Genomic DNA, 19,009 nt, shown 5'->3' with positions numbered 1-19,009 from the left:
CAACGTACAACATAGATGGGCATTATTCAAATGTCTTTTCTAGTGACATTGAACCATCATACAGTGGGATTCGAATCACAGACGACTCATTAAGGCGGCTCAGAATCGATTCTTTCTTTTTGGAAACAACTTATGGTGAAAATTTGATGGTGCACTTTCAACTTTACTACTTTGCAGAGCATTTACATCCACAAACAGCTATATTACACTGCATGAAAGGAATATTCGAAAAACCATAATAGGGGCACTTTAATTGACTTAATTATTACTATGAAATAAAGTATATTGAAAATGAACATTTAAATTATTAGTTGTTGTTATTGTCATACTTTTTACGTCATCATTTATTTTACTTTTTTTTTTTTTTACTGTTTGGACAATTGAAAGAGTCACAGGCTGCGTCCAAAATTGCGTATTCTCTTGAGTGGGTACTTATTTTGAATAAGTAAAAATGGACAAAACAATGTTCTGAATAAAATGAATGTGCGTAGTATGAGTGAAATTTGGATATATTGCCATTTTGTCATAATCATGTGACCTACCAGCATCAGTTGCAACGCTTCACTGTCATTTCTGTCTGGACCACTATTGTCAAATACAATTAGCATACAGTTTGGATTGGCGGTATGTTTACGTTCTGGGCGAAAACTCCCTGCGCATCCATGCAGCCTAGCCTTTACCTTGGGGTAAACAGAACAGATCCAACATGAATGTTTTGCAGATATCATTATTTCAAGATTCAAGGGGAATCAGAATATCAAATCCTGACTGGGCGAGAGGAGGAGGTGCGGATGGAGGAGGGTAATTCGCTCCTGAGAAACGCGATAACTGCTGATAATACTGAAGGAGCTTATATATGTATACGGTGATAGGCGTCATATTCCTATAGGTAGACATGGATCAGCTGAGAGTCAGCTGATGCCAGCTTGACTAATGTGACCTGCCAGAACTGACGCTACGCTTGATTTATATATCCTCCCTCATGGCCTCATGTGACTGAAAAGTGTCTATTGAATGCCTCAAATCTTGCCTTAAATAGTAAGTCCTGGTACTGTTTACCTACTCTTTTACGAGTACTATTCGGACATACTACTCTGGTCACATACCGTTTTTCGCCTACTGCATAGTGGAAGTATGTGATTTTGGATGCAGCCACATACTTGCTTAACACATAATTGCACTAAAACTAGGGGTTTAAACCAGCTAGAAAGAAATTTAAGGAATAGTTCACCCATACCTAATTTTTAATCAATCAATGTTTTTTTTATAGAGCACATTTAAACACGAACTGAGGTTGACCAAAGTGCTGTACAATGCATAAAAGAACCCAACATAACATTGGGGAGTGCTAAATGCCAAGGAGAATAAATCTCTGCTTCATGCCAGCCATTCCAAATCTCTTTTTGTGTGTTCACACAGTTTTTTCCCATACACTGTCATTAGGGGCTACCAAGCTCCAAAAAAAGCACCACAGAAGTGTCATAAAAATAATAAGTCCATATGACTTATAGGATTGTGTCATTGTATTGGAAGTGGTCACCGAAAAAAACATTTGAGATGTTAATGCTAGGTGTAAAAGGGTATAGCGTGTCGCATTTTGTTACTTTCTTTTTCTTGTAGTAATCTTGTGTGTGTGTTGCTCCACAGGATGACACTTGCAAAGAAGAGCCATGCAAATGTCCCCCTAAAGAGGACGAGTCTTTGAACAACCAGAATTCACTCACGGCAAAACTCGAAAACGACAAGGCCGCCACAGAAGACAATGCAGAGGAGGTAAACTCACTGCAGAACAACATGAACAACGTGTAGGAACATCCTATTGCCACAGGCTGGCGCTGTGACTGTAACGAGACACACATTTGACACCACTCGGCCCCGTGGAATTACTAAAATTCTCTAATTAGTGGAAACAAATCAATTGTAACAGATATAGTTTTACCATAAAATGTTCTCGTCATGAAAATAGCCACAAAAGTTGGCATGGTGTTAAAAACAAACAAACAAAAAAACGAACTCTTAATTAGTGGACTAAGCATTGACATGGCACTCTTGTGAGCTTCAAAACACACACGCTGTATCCCATTTCATAGGCTGCATCCTTCGAACATTGTTAAATGGGACGGTCTAGCCTACAGTTGATTGCTCTTGTCGCCTAGCAACTGTGACAGCTGGCATTGACGAGCGGCTTTAACGTTTGTATTGGACTTTTTGGAAAGTTATATTCAGCTGTCTGGCAACAAAACAGAGTTCACAGCCTGTTTAAATTAGTTCACCATGGTCCATTTATGTACATAATAAAGACTATTATTTATCGGTAAAATGGCATCTTGGTAAGATATGTCAACATTTGAACCACTTAAAAAACATTTTACATTTGTATGGTTAGATATTCAAGTAAGTTTGAACCCAATACTTACAAACTAACAGTGTAATCCGACAAAAATCCTGTCGTCACTTGCACGCAATGAATCTTGGGATAGGCTGGGCTGTGAAAGATCCACTATTCTACCCTTTGCGGCCCGGGAAAACTAAGCATTTGTAGGCCGCATTCGAAAAGCAACTTCGAACTGGGACAGCCTTTGTCGCACCATTGACACGCATTTAGCCTTCAAATGATGCAGCCTCTTTATTGGGACACCGCTACAAACGAAGCACTGAACTAGCATGCTAACTTATTTTTGTGCGCAGTGAAGTTCCTATTGCCAGAGTACCCTACCAGCACGTTGGCGTTGCCACATTCACTTTGTACTTGCTTGCTGTCACGCTGCATCATGTTACTGTATGTCAAGCTTTGTTATGCTACGTATGTCACGCTAAGTCACCCTATGCTATGAAACACTTCACCCCACAATGCAAAGGTTTGGCCGCCAGGATTTCAACCTTTGACCAGTCAGTGGCGTCAATCCACGTCAAGGTATGGCGAACTTTGATGACGTCTCAAAATCTTGCTTCCTCGACATGATGACAAATTCTATTTTATTAACAAAGTTTGGGAGGAGCACGTTCAGATAATTAACACGAGTGGAGAGCACTCAGCAATTAATGATAAGAGGTGCATATATAGATTCAGCAGTCTCACCTCAATCCATTGACAGTTTAGCAGAATCCCTCCACCACCACTTCTCCACACTTCTAGTCCTAACCATTTACATACCGGGGGGGAGTACTCTGGGTTCGGGCTGAACTCCGAGCTCGGAGCCCTCCCCCCGGACAGCACGCCAAATACGCATTCAACTTTACTCCCTTTAATTGTATGTAAGTGTGAACTCGTGAACTGTGTGTGTTGATGAATCACATATAGCTTTGATCATAACCCAGCGTTATAGACAATTATAGACCACTGTTATAAGAATTAAGTTCTTCACTCAACTTTTTTCAGCACTTAAAGCTTCAAAGGTCTAAATATTTTCCAATTTAAATGTTATTTTTAATGTGATCAAAAATATTTTTTGTTCATCCTTCAAAGATTGTCCGAAATTTTAAAACTAAAAATTTCACGATGTAGGAAAACTAACACTTGTTGAAATACAAACAATGGCGGCAGAGGAGCACTTAGCCTATTTGCTCATTAGCCATTTCCACTCCCTAACATTTTGTCACTTTTTGTTCTGAAGTGTGAAGTATATATTTGTAGGAAAGGTCACAAAGCCTAAAAAAAACATAAACTTTTCTTGAAATTGAAATTGAAATTAAACAGTCATGCAGCGAGTTAAGAGCACTTCATTTACAATCACTGAAGCTGTCAGTCAGTTCAGTTCAAAACTCATTGAGTGCGGAAACTCCCATTTTAAACAATAAATCTGACTAAACTTCACAATGAATCTTTTATTTACATCATGTCCGCTATGTTTGTTATAATGAGAGGATTTGTGCGCACGTAAAACTAAGTAAACTTGCACTAAACAAACTCATTCAGGTATTTGAGCGATACTGAGCGGATTCTCCCGGTAATTCCTCTGATTGGACATTATTTTCAACAGAAATGCCTGTGATTGGCTACAATACTCAAACGCTACAAAATCACGTTGTAAATAGACACATTTGCTGCGCCTTTGAACTCATGTGACACAAATATAACAACCAGATCGCTTTAATTTAATTTTTTTTTTTTTTTTTTACAATTACAAATTAAATGTCACCCGTAGCCTTAGTAATATAACTCCATTAATCCTTCAATAAAAATATTACGTTGACCTGACCAGGAAGCCATGGCATGGCAGACGCCATACCCTGCCATACCCAATTGACGCCCCTGCCTTTAGTCCTCACCGCTGTGACACCTTCACCTTATGAACTCCTGTCTGTCCTGCCTTACTCAAGTCAGCATGCATTTGTGTTCTTTCATGCGAAAGAAAACGTCTGTGGGAAATAACATAGCTATTTAGACAATTGAAAAATATATTTCTGAGATTTGTAGATGTTTGTTGACTTATTCAGTGTATGTCTGAATATACATTTCGAAATACTGCTTGGATTGGTATTTATATGCGGTATCATACCGTTTTAAAGCTCATTGTGTCTTGAAACTAATTGATTACTAATTATGATGTGTTGGAAATTGTTTTTTGTATTATAATTTTTTTTATTGAGATAAAACAAATGAAAATAAATAAAGTAACTTTGTTTGGAATAAAACATTTTACCAATACAATTGAGTGCCAGTTTATTCCTAAACTCCACTGCTCCCATTTTGACTCCTTCAGTTTCACTGCTCCTCCTCACTCTTTTGCTTCGCTCCTGCATGGCTATAGCATTCATTAGGTTCTGCTGCTAACCATACTGGACATTTCACCCTCATAACAACGCTCTATTGGAAGACTATAGGTTGACTTTACATATTGGGTTTGGAAAAAACATGAATAATATTCATGACATTTGTCATTTGCTGTCCAATCTGGTTGCGAGTTGGCAAAGGAAATTAGCAAAATGGCTACAAATCCACACATCATGAATGTTTATAAATGTAAATGACAAACTAAATTGCTTATGAACCATTAACAAATCTGTTTTATATTTTACTTATACAAAATAAATATTTAGTATCGTTCTAAAATTTTGGGTCTGTAAGATTAATTGAAATTAATACTTTTATTCAACAAGGATGCATTAAATTGATAAATAGTGACAAAGACGTTTAAATTATGAAAAACTATTTCAAATAATTCAAATCATTATTAGAATGAATTCTGAAGGATCATGTGACACTGAAGACTGAATTAATGGCTGATAAATATTAAGCGTTGCCATCACAGGAATAAATTAATTTCTTTTTTTTTTAAATATTGAGAAAACTGTTTTAAATTGAGTTTTCAATATTGCTGTTATTACTGTATTGTTTTAATCAAATAAATGCAGCTTTGGTGAATAAGTGCAGATACTTCTACACGTACACGCACGCACACACACACACACACTACAAATCAAACATACTGTTGTAATATATTTTGAAACGCAATCTATTCCTGTGATGCAAAGCTGAATTTTTAGCAATATTACTCCAGTCTTCAGCGTCACATGATCCTTCAGAAATCATTCTAAGATCATTTCCTATTATTACCAATGTTGAAAACAGTTATAGATAGTTATATAGCAGTATAAAGTGTGTGTGTGCGTGTGTAGAGAGTCACAAAGATAGATCAAATTATCATCAGAATTCTGTCTATTCTTTCTAATGCAAAAACCAACATTAAAGTGCCCCCATTATGCTATTTTAAAGGTTCCTCATTTTGTTTTTGAGGTCTCCTACAATAGTTTTACATGAATCCAATGTCAAAAAATATTTACATTTTCTCATAACATGCATTGCATATCAACTCATTTCTCAATGAGTCTGAAACAGTTTGAAGATTCGGTCTCTCTAAACGGAAAGCCTACTCTGCTCTGATTGGTCAGAAGGCCAAGTCTGTTGTGTTGTGATTCAAAAAAAGCATAATAGGTGCACTTTAAGCTAATACCAAAGTTTCCCATCTGTTATGTGAATGTGACAAACTTAGAAAAACGTCCTTCCCATGAGAGTTAGAGTTAGGATTAGTGCCGAAGCTGAGCTCTTAAATCTAATCTGTTGAACAATTGAATTCCTGATAAAGCAGTTAAACATTTGATTTCATTTGGTGATTAATGCCGGATGTCTGCATAGCGAAGAAGAGCAGGCTAGATAGAAACAAGTAGGCCATCAGTCTAGTAAATTTGAAAGTTGAAAATGAGCCACAAAATAAAGTGTTACAAAATCCTTTGTTTACTTCAACTTGCATAGGCTTGGTAATCTGAGATCAATTCCTGCAAGCTGATTACTTGCTCCTGAGTCATGCCCACCTCATATATTTTGTGCCAGGCTGTTGTCAACACTGAAATCACTCAGCTTAAACTAATGTTCTTAAAACAATGACTTAGTAGGTTCCTTTTTTTACCCACGAGTAGAGTTGTTATCAACAATTTATGTGCTTTATTTTTGTTCAATTCTTTATACTTTCTTGCTTTTTTCTTTGTTTTTGTATCATATGTTTGTGTCCATCTGTGTGTTGTGTGATTCCTATGTTTGTGTTGTTATGCTTGTGTGTACTTTGTGTGTGTGTACGTGTCCAGGGTGGTGTGACCATCGACTTAGAGTTGCTCCTCCCCAAAGAGGTGAAAATGCTCCCTGAAACAACCCCCCCGCTTCACTACAACGTCTTCCTCTACAAGCTCCCTAAATCCCCTAAAAAGTCCCCCGGCCTGCGCCAGCCTCTGGGCAGATCCGCACAGGGGAGGCCTCTGTCCCAGCTCTGCTCCAGACGAAGCTCCGAACCCGGCTACAGCCCCATTAGCACGCGCTCCTTACCGGGAGTGCTCTCCGGGTCGTCCAGCCCTCACCTGGGCACGCCCTACACACCTTAATACGAGTGGAAGCCTTCGACACTGTCTGATGTACGACGACTTGAACAAAAGAAATATGTCTTGACCGGTACAAATTATGAGACATTGATTGTTAACAAGTGAGTGTTTTGGATGAACAAGACATTAATTCGGACATGAAACAATATATGAATATGAAACGAAACAGCACAGCACCACCATGAAGGTTAATAGAAATGGCGAGACAAAGTAGCAGTGTTGTTGTGCAACAGGAATATAAAGGGAAAATAAGTTGAAAAACTGTTAATTTGGTATTACAGATACAAAAGTGGTTTTCAGATGTGTTATGGTGCCATGTTTTATGTTGTATTTTGTCAAACAGCACATTTATATTCACACACATGCATACACATTTGTAACCTGTAAACATTCAGGGTATACAAACAAATTGATAACTATTATTATTAACAAGGTGCTTTTTGTGTTTTTAATGTTAGATTAATACTTTCACTGAGAATAAAGAATTTTAGAATTGGTTAATTTTACATTGTTTATTTTTGGTTCTTTGGACAAGAATGTGATATAATAATTTCATCATCTGTAGAAAGGTTTATTTTTTCTTCTAATTTTATTTAGCAAAAATTCAAATTTTAATTTAAAAAAATCTATATATATATTTTTAATTTTATTAATATTACAAATCTGGACCGGTTATAACTTATACATAAATTGATACAGTGTGTATCAATATTTGTCCAAAAGTTGTCTTCTGCATGCGATGTTTATGAGAGGACTGACTGATGTACGCTGATAATCTAAACTAATAACATGTTCTCTAACCAAGTCCTCTACAAAACATCAATGCTAAGATTGTGCTATTCTGCTCAAGCCAAAACCATCTTTTGAGAAAAAACTGGGTCAGTTCCTCTCCCAGCACTCACTCCATCAAAGCAAGTCAAAAGCGAGGGCCGGCGTGCACAGACTGCTGAAATAAAAGACTGGGTATTTTAGAAGAGTAAAGGGCTCTTGAGCTCGCTAAGACAAAACCATTCCTGACTAGCTACAAACACACTGCGTGCATGTCTTGTATTTGCAATTTTCATGTTTACATGCAATGAGAGACATCAATACTGTGTTCAATACTAGATTCCAGTCACGTCCCATTAAGCATAGAGTGAATTTTGCGACCTCTTATCCTAAGCCTTTCTCTGACCTGTTTATGAGTATAGTTTAAATGAAAAAAGATGCAAATGTTTATGGACTTGATTAATCTAAAGATCTGACTCAATTTGAGCATCCCTGTTTGATTATTTATAGGAATTTACTGCAGGATGTGCGTGTAGTAACTCTGTGGTTTTTTGTGCCTGAAGCAAATGAAGCGTATTGATTTAATCTAGACAGCTCCAGTAACCCGTGAAGAGGGAACCAACAAGCTCTTTAGACAATCCTACATGACCAGACAGTGCCATCATATGGCCATATTAAGGCAGTGGTGCATTCAACAATACCCTTCAACAATGGTGCATTAGCACATAATAGTTTGTTTATTGTATTATCCATCACAATCTATAGGTTTTGTTTTGTATACTGTATTAATCAGGAACGCATACTGCAAAACTTCTAAGAATGGTCTTAGTACGTAAAGTGGGGTGTGGAGTGGAGTGATGGGTGGAGGACGCATAGTGAAAGGTCAATCTTCTATAGTCTTAAGCTATAAGGACCCTAAAACAACACTGGACAGTGGACATAGGGAACAATTTCAAAGCATTGGTCTGGATGCCACTGCAATGGGGAAAGACCTGAAGATTGTTCACATTTGAGCCAGCTTGAAGTTGTCTACAAGGAAGAGAACAACTGCACAAGTCCAGGTGCGTAGAGCTGCTCATTTTCTATAAAGGTAGACATGTAAACACATTTTCCAAGTAAGCTAGTTTAATGTTGAATTTTATACAGAAGCAACATCTCCACGTTAAACAATGGTACAAGTCATTTCAAAAAGCATTTCCCTTTTTATAAAATGAAAATGTTATGGTTTTCTTACGGTCTAATACAGTTAAAAGAAAGCAGTGTTAACAACTTATCACAAAACTATAAGAACTAGAATAGTTTTGGTATTAAAAAAAGAAAAGAAAAACACAATATCCTCCTCATCATCGTTGTCATCACTCTCAGAGTGCAGACTAAAGTGCTATTTATGAATAGAAATACAAAGAGTGATACTTGACATGATATTAGAGAATTGCATAGAATTACAGAGCAAAAGCAGTTTCCTTTTTTCTTGTAGCACATTTGGTAAGTTAGTTTGTATTTACTGATTCAGAGAGTACAGTGCAATCCTGTGTTAGTACTACATGTAGAAAAGACAAGTGCTAGTGTGTGTTCAGGCATTAGAACTTGTGTTGTGACTACAAAGAATCCAAATCACCAAAAATATTTTTTTTTCAGCACCCCCCTGTTGACACCCCCGTCATATTTGATTGTGCGCTGTGTGGTATCCTGACTATCATTGACGGCTTATGTACAGTTGCTGGTATAGGACACAGCAAGAGACTGCTTTTATGATTGAGTTTGATAACTTATCCAATCCGCAATCAATTTAGGACTCAATGCTGAGATTATTCACCTTGTTCTGGATAAAATTCAGAGCAGTAGTGGAGTCGGACCTCACCTCATCAGTTGGAGCAGCACTTGATGTGGAAGAGGATGGCACACCTGGTCTAGGAGTGGAAATCTGGTTCTGGGATGAAACCTGAACAGGTGATGGTATAGGAATGAGGGTGTTGGCAAGTGATAGTGGAACTGGATTGTCCATCATTGGGGCAGCTGCTTGTCCTGATGACGGATGATGAGCCACATTTTGAGGGCCAAGTATTTGGCTTTGACCAGGAGTGTACATGGGTTGCCCCCCTGGGCCATTAAACATGGTATTGAATTGGGGTGGAATGGTCTGTTGTCCCATAGGTTGTTGGCCCATGTGTGTTGGTGCAAATGAATACATATTACTTTGTGGTGGCATTTGGGGCTGATTAAGTGGATGAGCACCATAAGGAATTTGGGGATTTTGGCTCAAGGGTGCCTGTGGAAAGATTTGAGTGCCTGGATGTACTTGTTGGGGTGCAGGGATTTGCCTAGGTTGCAAAGATGGAAAAGATGTGGCGGCATACCCCATATAAGGCTGAGCCATGTTTTGTGGAAGTTGTCCAGGATGGAACTGATTGGAAAGACTGCACTGAGGCTGAGTTTGAGCTTGCCCTGGAATGAGGGCTCCCTGAGGATGGGACACTGTCTGTTGGCCTTGCTGGGGTTGGATGTGGGGAACTAATGCGGGGCGGTAACCAGAGTGTTGCTGTGTTTGGCCTAGCATGGGAGGTTGGACCTGTCCAGGTAGGAAGGGGGGAAGGATTTGCCCAGGAAATGCACTTCTTGGTGCGGTTGAGGGGATGCTTTGTCTAGGCTGGTTGGTAAAGCTTTGGCACTGTGTTCCCTGTATGATCTGCTGGCCAGAGGAAGACTGAGTCATGGCAGTTGGCATGTGCTGTCCAAAAGAATTTGGCAAGGATACTTGTGGTTGTCCGGGTAAACCAGGCCTAATGGAATTTTGGGGAATCTGTCCCATTTGTGGAGGCACAGAATAACCTCCTGTAACAGGAGCTTGCTGCCAGGGAGCTGGATTGTACCCCTGAGAAGGCAACTGTGCGGTGTTCGATTGATTAACCTGAGGATGGACATGTGTGATGTATCCAGCTGATCTTGCCTGGAACTGCTGTGGTGGGAGCCCAGGGATTTGCATGGGAGCAAAGGGCTGGCCATAAGGTGCCTGATTTTGTGGGAGATTGTGGGACAACTGTTGATTTGGATCTGTAGTTGGAAATCGGGGGTTTGGAAACCGAGTTGGGGGAAATGGGCTTTCCCCTTGTGGCCAGCTAAGAGGGGTTCCACCATGTGGAACAGGATTGGGAAGTACTGAACCTCTGGGCAAATTCAGATTTGGAGGGAAGCTTTGTAGTTCTTGTGGGAGATCTTCAAAAGAGGCAACAGAAGGACCTACAGATTCAAGACTGGAAGGGCCGGTTCTAGAACCAACAACTTTCTGGCCGACCACAGGTTTTCGGGCAGCTGGTCTAGGAGGCCCTTTTTCAATCTCCCTGAAGAAAGTAGTATGTCAGATAAGCATGGAATGAGATACATTGTTGAAGAACAGACATTTGAAAAGGAATACCTTTAGCATTACGTTACAGTGGTCTACTGGTTCATAATTCACACTGATGATAAATATGTTTCAGATCTAAACATAGGCATCCCACAATCTAAAAATGTAAACCACAAACTGAAATCTGAATTGTGTCTACTGTAAGTCAAGGTACTTGATCCTGTACATCCAGGTGACCGTCTTTTCAAACAGTGTACAGAAATGTAAAAAAAATATACACACAATATTATACCCTTCTACTTGAGACAACTTACTTTTCCAGCAAGGCAACTCGCTCCTTCTCTCTGGTTTGGCAACAGGACTTCGTTTTGTCCAACAAGCCAGATGTCTTCTTGTCCAGATCCTGGTAGAAGTCTCTGCCCTCCTCTGCCTTCTTCATCAAGTCCTCATAAGCCTCAAATGAGGCAATCAGGGCTTGCACAGTGCCATTCCATCTTCAGGACAAAAATTAGAGGATTACATAAAATGTCACTGAAACAGATACTAACACTTGAAATCTGAGATTTTTTACTATTAAAATACACAGACAAAAGCATACTGTTGCTCTGTGAGAATGAGCGTCTTGCGGACAGGGGCGTACTGCACATTTGCTTCTGTCAGGGCTTTCAGTATGTTATCCTGAGCAATTAAGTTCTGTTCTATATATCCCTTCAGCTGATCATATTTCTTCAACTGCTCCGCAAACAATGTCTGAAAGAGAGGAAAGAGGGAAAGACATTTTTGACTGGTCATTCGTTCAATATGAATCAACAGCACAAAGCGATAAAGAAAAGGCAGTACAGTTTCAGTTGGTCATTAACCTTGAACTCAGCACGATCGGTGGTTACCAGGACTCCAGTGATGTCATCTTTATGAATAAGGTCACGGAGCTGACTCTCCAATGAGATCCTCTGCTTTCGCATTTCATCAACTTTGCCAAGAATAGCCTTCAATTTTTGCAAGGATGATGTTTCGTCTACAAAGAAAAGAGATCATTACATTTTTAGGGGTAATGAATGAACTCACAACAGATAACTTCTGTCTTTCAATGTACATCTGTAAAAAACACTTTTACCTTGACTGAGTTGTGGCTGGGGCAGGCTCTTTCTGAGTTCCTCAACAGACCCCTGTAACAGGCGTAGGTTTGGTATGTGCTGGTTCATGGCTCTGTGGAGCTCGGTGTTGGTGTTGCTGGCTGTCTGATGAACAGCTTCATATTTCTTCAACTCTTTCTGAATCTCCTGCAAGACTGCAGACCTGTCCGGCAATCCCTTCTGCCCCACAACCTCCATTAAACTCTTCTCTCCGGCCTCATCTTCCTCAAGGGCACTACGGACCTCATCCAGAGATGAACCCACATCAGTGTAAACACTAGATAGTGCTGCAACACACACACACATGATTGAATGTCATAAAAAGCATTAAAAAAAAATCAAACAATAATAGTAAATAATAAATTTAATTATAATAGTATTGCTAATTAGTCAGAAATATCATAGACATAACATTTCACAGATCATGGAATCCCTGTGAACTACAGATCATAGAATACTTGTTTTAATATTGAAATGACTTATAAAAAAAACTTAACATACAGTAAAATGGCAGACTGCACATTTAATTATCACATTTTTTGTCATCATTTTGACAAAAACAAGTTTTTGTTTGTCTATGTGTATAGTCTCACCTTGCATGGCCTGGACGAGGTTTTTAACAGTGTCTGGTCGTACACTGAGAAATGCACATTTTTCCAATACAACATCAGGCAGAGATTTAAACATGTCAATTTTATACACCGCGTCACTGCTTAGAGACTCCATAAATTTTCTGCATAAAATGAGAAGAGGAAAAAAATTCAGCTACTGTACAAGCCTATAGACACGCAGAGTAAATTCACTTTTAAAGGGTTAGTTCCCCCCAAAAAATGGAAATTCTGTCATTATTTGCTCATCGTTCCTGGAAACCTGGATAAATATTTTTAGGTCAATATTTGTTTTTTATGAGTAACTTACTCAAGGATTTGGTTTTTGTCCTCTATTTTAGCCACAATGTCCCTGAATAACTTTGCCTTCTCCTCACTGAGAGAGACAGAGAGAGAGAAAGAGAGAGAGATAATGGTTAAGAACAGAAACTTTCTACATACACTTTTAAAGTAACACATCAGTGAATCATGTTACCAATGTACCAGCTGACCTGTAAAGGGATGATGCCTCATGAGTTGCCATGGGAACAAGTTTAGAGAAGAGGTCAGGCCCAGTGACACTTTGATCAGTTAAGCTCACAGGTAGGGGTTTCACCAACGATGCACCTGTGTAGCAGATGTCACAAATACATGCAAACTCTAAGATAAGCTCTCTAAGATAACTTTAAGAGATATGAGAGCTGTTTGTATACCTTTTACTCCCACCAATGCGTCCAGACCAGGCACAGACTCGTGGTAAATGAAGTCATTGTCCTTTTTAGCGGAGTTATATCTGAAACAGACCAAAAAATAGGAAAATGACATTTTGGAAAGACTTTTGGAAAGATTAAACATCACAGCATACACTGAAAACTTTTAAGACTCAGGATGTGATTTGGGTATTATAAATAAATTTAAGATCTTACTTTCCACCGATCACATCCATGGTGAATTTCAAAGCTTCCTGTACAAGTTCTGGTTGACCCTGAAAAGGTTGATGAGTACACATGTAAAAGTGCTAAATGAGAAGGTGGGTTGTGTGCGGGTGTTTGAGAATCTTTACCTTGCTCTGCTTAATTGCCTCATTAAGTTTGTCGATAGAGTACTGAAAGTATGCGACCTGTGGAGAAACAGCAGGCGACCTCTTACTGTCATCAGAGGATATTATGCCCATATTGTGCAGTGATACTCAGGCACACCAAGTAATGTCAAATATCAGCCAGCAAAACATAAATAAAAATATTCATAATGATATATAATAGTAAAATAATAGCACATTCAATTCAAAAATTATGCTTTGCTAAAAACTAAAGCACACAAGCACATACTTACTGCTTCTCCGTATTTCTGCTGTTCCTCTGACTGCTTCCCCATGTGTAACTAATGAAAATAAAATAAGGCATGGTTTGTGAAAATAACCAACAAGTTTGATATTTGTCTGAACACAAAATATGATATTTTGAAGAATGTCAGTAACCAAACAGTTGATGTACCCCATTGACTTAGTATTCCTTTCCATACTATGGAAGTCAATGGGATCCATGAACTGTTTGGTTACCCATGTTCCTCAAAATATCTTCTTTTGTGTTCAGCAGGTTTGGGACAACTTGAGGGTGAGTAAATGATGACAGAATTTTTCCACAGAACTATCCCTTTAATATAAACCGCATGGTGAGTGTGACGGTCTCACGTGTGTGATGGCACTGAAGTAGCTGATCTTCATGCTGATGAGTTTCCCCCACTCTTTCTGAATCCGTCCTGGCACACATTCTGAATTATCCAGCAGCCTCAGGCAATCCTTATAATACTCACACACCTGCAATCAGACATCAGTGTTAAAGTGGCAAACGCTCTGTGAATCAAAAACCTGCTGTGATGTTGACAGATAAGCACATGTACAGAACTTCATACCCGAGCACAGATCTTTGCTATTAAATTACTCTTTCTGTTGTCTAGTAGAGTTTTCTCCAAGAGACACTCTTGAGCCTGTGCCTTCAAAAAGAACGGCAGAAACAGAAGAAGAGACGAGAGGTTGTCAGATTAAAGTGGATTTTCCCAGGTAATAAAAGTAGCATTTGTGTGATAGACTGTGTTTACCAGCATGAGGCTGATTTTGATTGAAAGTGCCTGGCCGCTCATGTCAGAGCTGTAGCTGTGATTGTAGTGGTCTCTGAGGTAAGTGAAAGCCCCGGCAGAACACTGGAAATGCGTACAGGACACTTTCATCCCCTTAACACGCCAACACACGCATGTACACACAAGGAGCAAAAGGTTAGACATTTCAGTGAATCGTTTCATTTTTCTTAAGATTTCTTAATAGCAAATATATGTAAGAGAGCATGTCCACCTCCTCAGACAGGCGGTTATCCACAGCTCCCAGCAGCGAGTGCAATGCACCTAAAATGCATTAGAGGGATTGTTGATAGATGAATTACTAAACTAAACAAATTTGCAGTAATCCATATACAGGTGCTGGTCATATAATTCAAATATCATCCATTTTTTATCCATTCAAAAAGTGAAACTTGTATATTATATTAATTCATTACACACAGACTGATATATTACAAATGTTTATTTCTTTTAATTTTGATGATTATAACTGACAACTAAGGAAAATCCCAAATTCAAAATCTCAGAAAATTAGAATATTACTTAAGACCAATACAAAAAAAAAGGATTTTTAGAAATGCTGGCCAACTGACAAGTATGAAGATGAAAAGTATGAGCATGTACAGCACTCAATACTTAGTTGCGGCTCCTTTTTCCTGAATTACTGCAGCACTGCGGCGTGACATGGAGTCGGTCAGTCTGTGGCACTGCTCGGGTGTTATGAGAGCACAGGTTGCTCTGATAGTGGCCTTCATCTCTTCTGCATTGTTGGGTCTGCCCTATCACATCTTCCTCTTCACAATATCCCATATTTTCTATAGGTTAAGGTCAGGCGAGTGTGCTGGCCAATTAAGAACAGGGATACCATGGTCCTTAAACCAGGTAATGGTAGCTTTGGCACTGTGTGCAGGTGCCAAGTTCTGTTGGAAAATGAAATCTGCATCTCCATAAAGTTGGTCAGCAGCAGGAAGCATGAAGTGCTCTAAAACTTCCTGGTAGACGGCTGCGATGACCTTGGACCTCAGAAAACACAGTGGACCAACACCAGCAGATGACATGGCACCCCAAACCATCACTGACTGTGGAAACTTTACACTGGACTTCAAGCAACGTGGATTCTGCGCCTCTCCTCTCTTCCTCCAGACTCTGGGACCTTGATTTCTAAATGAGATGCTAAATTTGCTCTCATCAGAAAAGAGGACTTTGGTCCACTGTGCTTTATTAAATCCAGAGTCAACGCAGCCGTCTACCAGGACATTTTCAGAGCACTTCATGCTTCCTTCATTTTCCAGCAGGATTTGCACCTGCCCACACTGCCAAAAGAACCAAAACCTGGCTCAATGACCATGGTATTACTGTGTAATTACTGTGTGATTTCATGTACTATTCTAATTTTCTGGGATTTTGTGGGTTTCATAAGCTGTAAGCCATAATCATCAAAATTATAACAAATAAAGGCTTGAAATATCTCACTTTGCATGTAATGAGTCTATATAATATATTCACCCGTTAAGTTGAATTCTTGAAATAAATAAACTTTTTGATGATATTCTAATTATATGACCAGCACCTGTATGTGCTGATGCTTTGGCTGCATTTAACTCACCCAGGTTATACAAGACACAAGCCTGCTCATAGTTAATATCATCATGTGTGATATTCCTCCCTGAGAAGATGTCCGTCCTGAGAGCAGAAAGAAAGCACGAAAGCTAAAACGGGATGACTAACACACATCTTGCATATCGACATAGCAAGTATGGTCTTATATCAAAGTGAGCACCGACTGCATCATTTTACCAAGTCACAGGCACTGCAACCTCCTGGCCAGCTGCCATGGGAACACGACTCTGCAGATAGTGCAGCTGACCACAGTACTTTCGAAGAGTGCTGCAGCCCTCAAAATCCCTCGGGATGTTTACCGCACTCTGAGAATAAGATTAAATAACCTTTTTAAAGCTTGTTAACCACAGACACAACTGTGCAACTACATTTCCCACAATCCCATTGATCTAACCCACCTGTCTAAGTTGCTCCAGCCTCTTCAGTGACTCAGTGTAGTTCTCAGGGTTCTCACCATAGTTTATTTGAATGTACTGGGACAAAAGAGGGGAAAAGAATACTGTTATTTGTCTTCTAATGCGATCCAATGCAATTGACACCAATGTTACTGTCATACACAGTATGAAACTATCTTGATCAGACAAGGTCCTTTTGTTGGCTTAATGCAAATGTGTAAAAATAAGGCTAGCAAAAGCGAGGGAGATCATTTGATTTTCAAATGACCAGGTTACACAAGACATGCTTACAAGCATGAAGGCTGTGAAAATATCAGTTTCCTAATAACTGCTGTTAAACGGATCCATGAATAACATAGCCCTTGAAATCATTAAAAAATACAGATCTGCATAAAATTACGATACAGATCTGAGTCTGAGTGTTATGCAGTAAGTTACTTATATAAATAATGTTTCAAGAGGCAAATATTAAACATAAAAATCTGACGCTGGAATATTGCGCAATATTCAAGGCGTTTCTATATGTTCATGTCTATATCCTTATCAAAATATTTTAAACAAAACACTTTCTTAATAATACTATCCTAATTGTAATCATATGTTTTCATCGCTTTCCATCCAGTTAACGTTAACCGTTTGTGAAAATAATTAAATAAATAAATAAAAATACCTGTTACGTTACTCATAATAACTTTACTTATGTAAACTTCCCTAAAAGACAGCCAAATAACTATTCCTTACTGAGTTTATGTTACGGAGCTCAAACGGTAACGTTAGTGTATGACAGGAATGATCCTCTCTGGAGCTGATCGTGTTGTGTAACGTTAACAGGCTGGATTAATGGGACGCGGATTCTCACCTGTCTGACAGCGGGACTGAACTGAAACTCTCCAGCTTCCTTCAGCTCCAGCCAAATCATCGGCATCCTGGGAACGGCCTCCATTTCGACTCCACGAAGAACTATTTTAACTCAACACGAGTTTTCAGCGGTTTCGTACAACTTGTTTTTAATTACCTAAAATGACAAAGCTAATTATTATGTGTCGATTTGATCAGAAAACTTGACGCCCCGATCCGCCTGACGCCCCAACCTTTGACTCGTCTTCAAAACAGTACGTCACCGGAAGTACGTCACCATGCATAGCATAAGTGATTTACATTAGCCTTGTTCGTCTCGAAATATGCTTTATATACTGTCTATGGAAATATGTTGATTGCACTTAACTAATAACTATTTGTACTGAATTAAAAATACTCAAAATAATAACAAAAATTCTGATTTGATTTATGATATTCTGAGTACCGGTACTTCAGTCTATTGCTCCTTTTGTTTTATACACAAACAAAAGGTATCAAATTTCAAACTTGTTTTTTTAAACCTAATTTTTAACCTAATTTTTAATAATCTTGATCTTAAATATGTAATGTTTCATAGAATAGGTGATATTTCATAATATAACATAGCCTACTATATTTTAGGAAAACGATAATTGGCTATAAGACATATTAATGTTCATTAATGTTATTCTGAACCATCTTTAACGTTGAATGGACGTAGACCTATTGCTTTATGTCTCAGAAATGTTGAACTTAACATTTATTATAGTTTTTTTTCTCGTGTTTACCTATTCACATGATTTGTATGCACTAGGTGGCAGCAGTGTTTTGAATAAGGAATTATAATCAGCCAAAAAAATAGTTCTTTATTACAGTTTTTTCTGACTCAAGATTGACTCAAAATGTTGCACTGAATGTTGATACTAATAATGGATGGAAACAATATAGAGTAAGAGGAGGAAGAGTATGAGTAAGAGGTTGTGAACAAGGAGGAAGAGGAGGAGGACGAGAAAGAACAAGGTGTGAAGAATGTTGTCAATGCTGGATCTGGCTTTAGGGTTTTTCCCTTTGCCTGCAGAGATGACATTGACAACTCTTCTGAATATACTTTACTGTAACATGCTTTTCATTTAAAGTTTTTTTTTACTGCCTTTTTGTCTTCTGCAGTTGGGTCACTGTATTTTCACAGTATGCAAGAGCTGAATATACAGACATTCGATAGGCCTACTATATAATATTCAGTACAATACTATGATTGCAGTGGATACAGTATACTGTACGTTGTCATTACTATACTTTTTTACATAATTGAAAACATTTGTTTACTTTTTTACAATATACTTT

General features: G+C 38.6%; 2 protein-coding genes across 5 annotated transcripts in view; one reads left to right on the top strand and one right to left on the bottom strand.

The window, feature by feature from the left end:
- Positions 1–7,376, top strand: part of cspg5b (chondroitin sulfate proteoglycan 5b) — a 43,192-nt gene extending 35,816 nt beyond the window's left edge. For 2 of the 4 annotated variants that reach the window (XM_079591061.1, XM_079591060.1), the window contains 2 exons: positions 1,648–1,773; positions 6,583–7,375. In XM_079591061.1, coding sequence (XP_079447187.1) covers positions 1,648–1,773; positions 6,583–6,873 — 417 coding nt within the window. In that variant the 3' untranslated portion in view covers positions 6,874–7,375. Of the gene's footprint in view, positions 1–1,647; positions 1,774–6,582 lie in introns of all 4 variants that reach the window. The other 2 variants (XM_079591062.1, XM_079591063.1) reach the window with 2 other exon arrangements.
- A 971-nt stretch (positions 7,377–8,347) lies between these two features.
- ptpn23b (protein tyrosine phosphatase, non-receptor type 23, b) lies at positions 8,348–17,961 on the bottom strand. Its single transcript, XM_079590628.1, has 20 exons — positions 17,688–17,961; positions 16,832–16,906; positions 16,611–16,738; positions 16,420–16,496; positions 15,049–15,098; positions 14,799–14,930; positions 14,613–14,693; positions 14,392–14,517; positions 14,034–14,081; positions 13,765–13,821; positions 13,628–13,686; positions 13,415–13,494; positions 13,214–13,328; positions 13,033–13,098; positions 12,708–12,847; positions 12,096–12,401; positions 11,842–11,996; positions 11,580–11,731; positions 11,296–11,475; positions 8,348–10,976 (listed from the first exon to the last, which is right to left on the bottom strand). The coding sequence occupies exons 1-20, from the start codon at positions 17,769–17,771 to the stop codon at positions 9,428–9,430; spliced, it is 3,660 nt and encodes a 1,219-aa protein (XP_079446754.1). The 5' UTR covers positions 17,772–17,961; the 3' UTR covers positions 8,348–9,427.
- Between the last annotated feature and the right edge of the window lie 1,048 nt (positions 17,962–19,009).

The sequence above is a fragment of the Phoxinus phoxinus genome (genome assembly GCF_949152265.1).
Source record: "Phoxinus phoxinus genome assembly, chromosome: 19".
NCBI classification, from domain to species: domain Eukaryota; kingdom Metazoa; phylum Chordata; class Actinopteri; order Cypriniformes; family Leuciscidae; genus Phoxinus; species Phoxinus phoxinus.
This window is presented reverse-complemented; position numbering and strand designations above follow the sequence as displayed.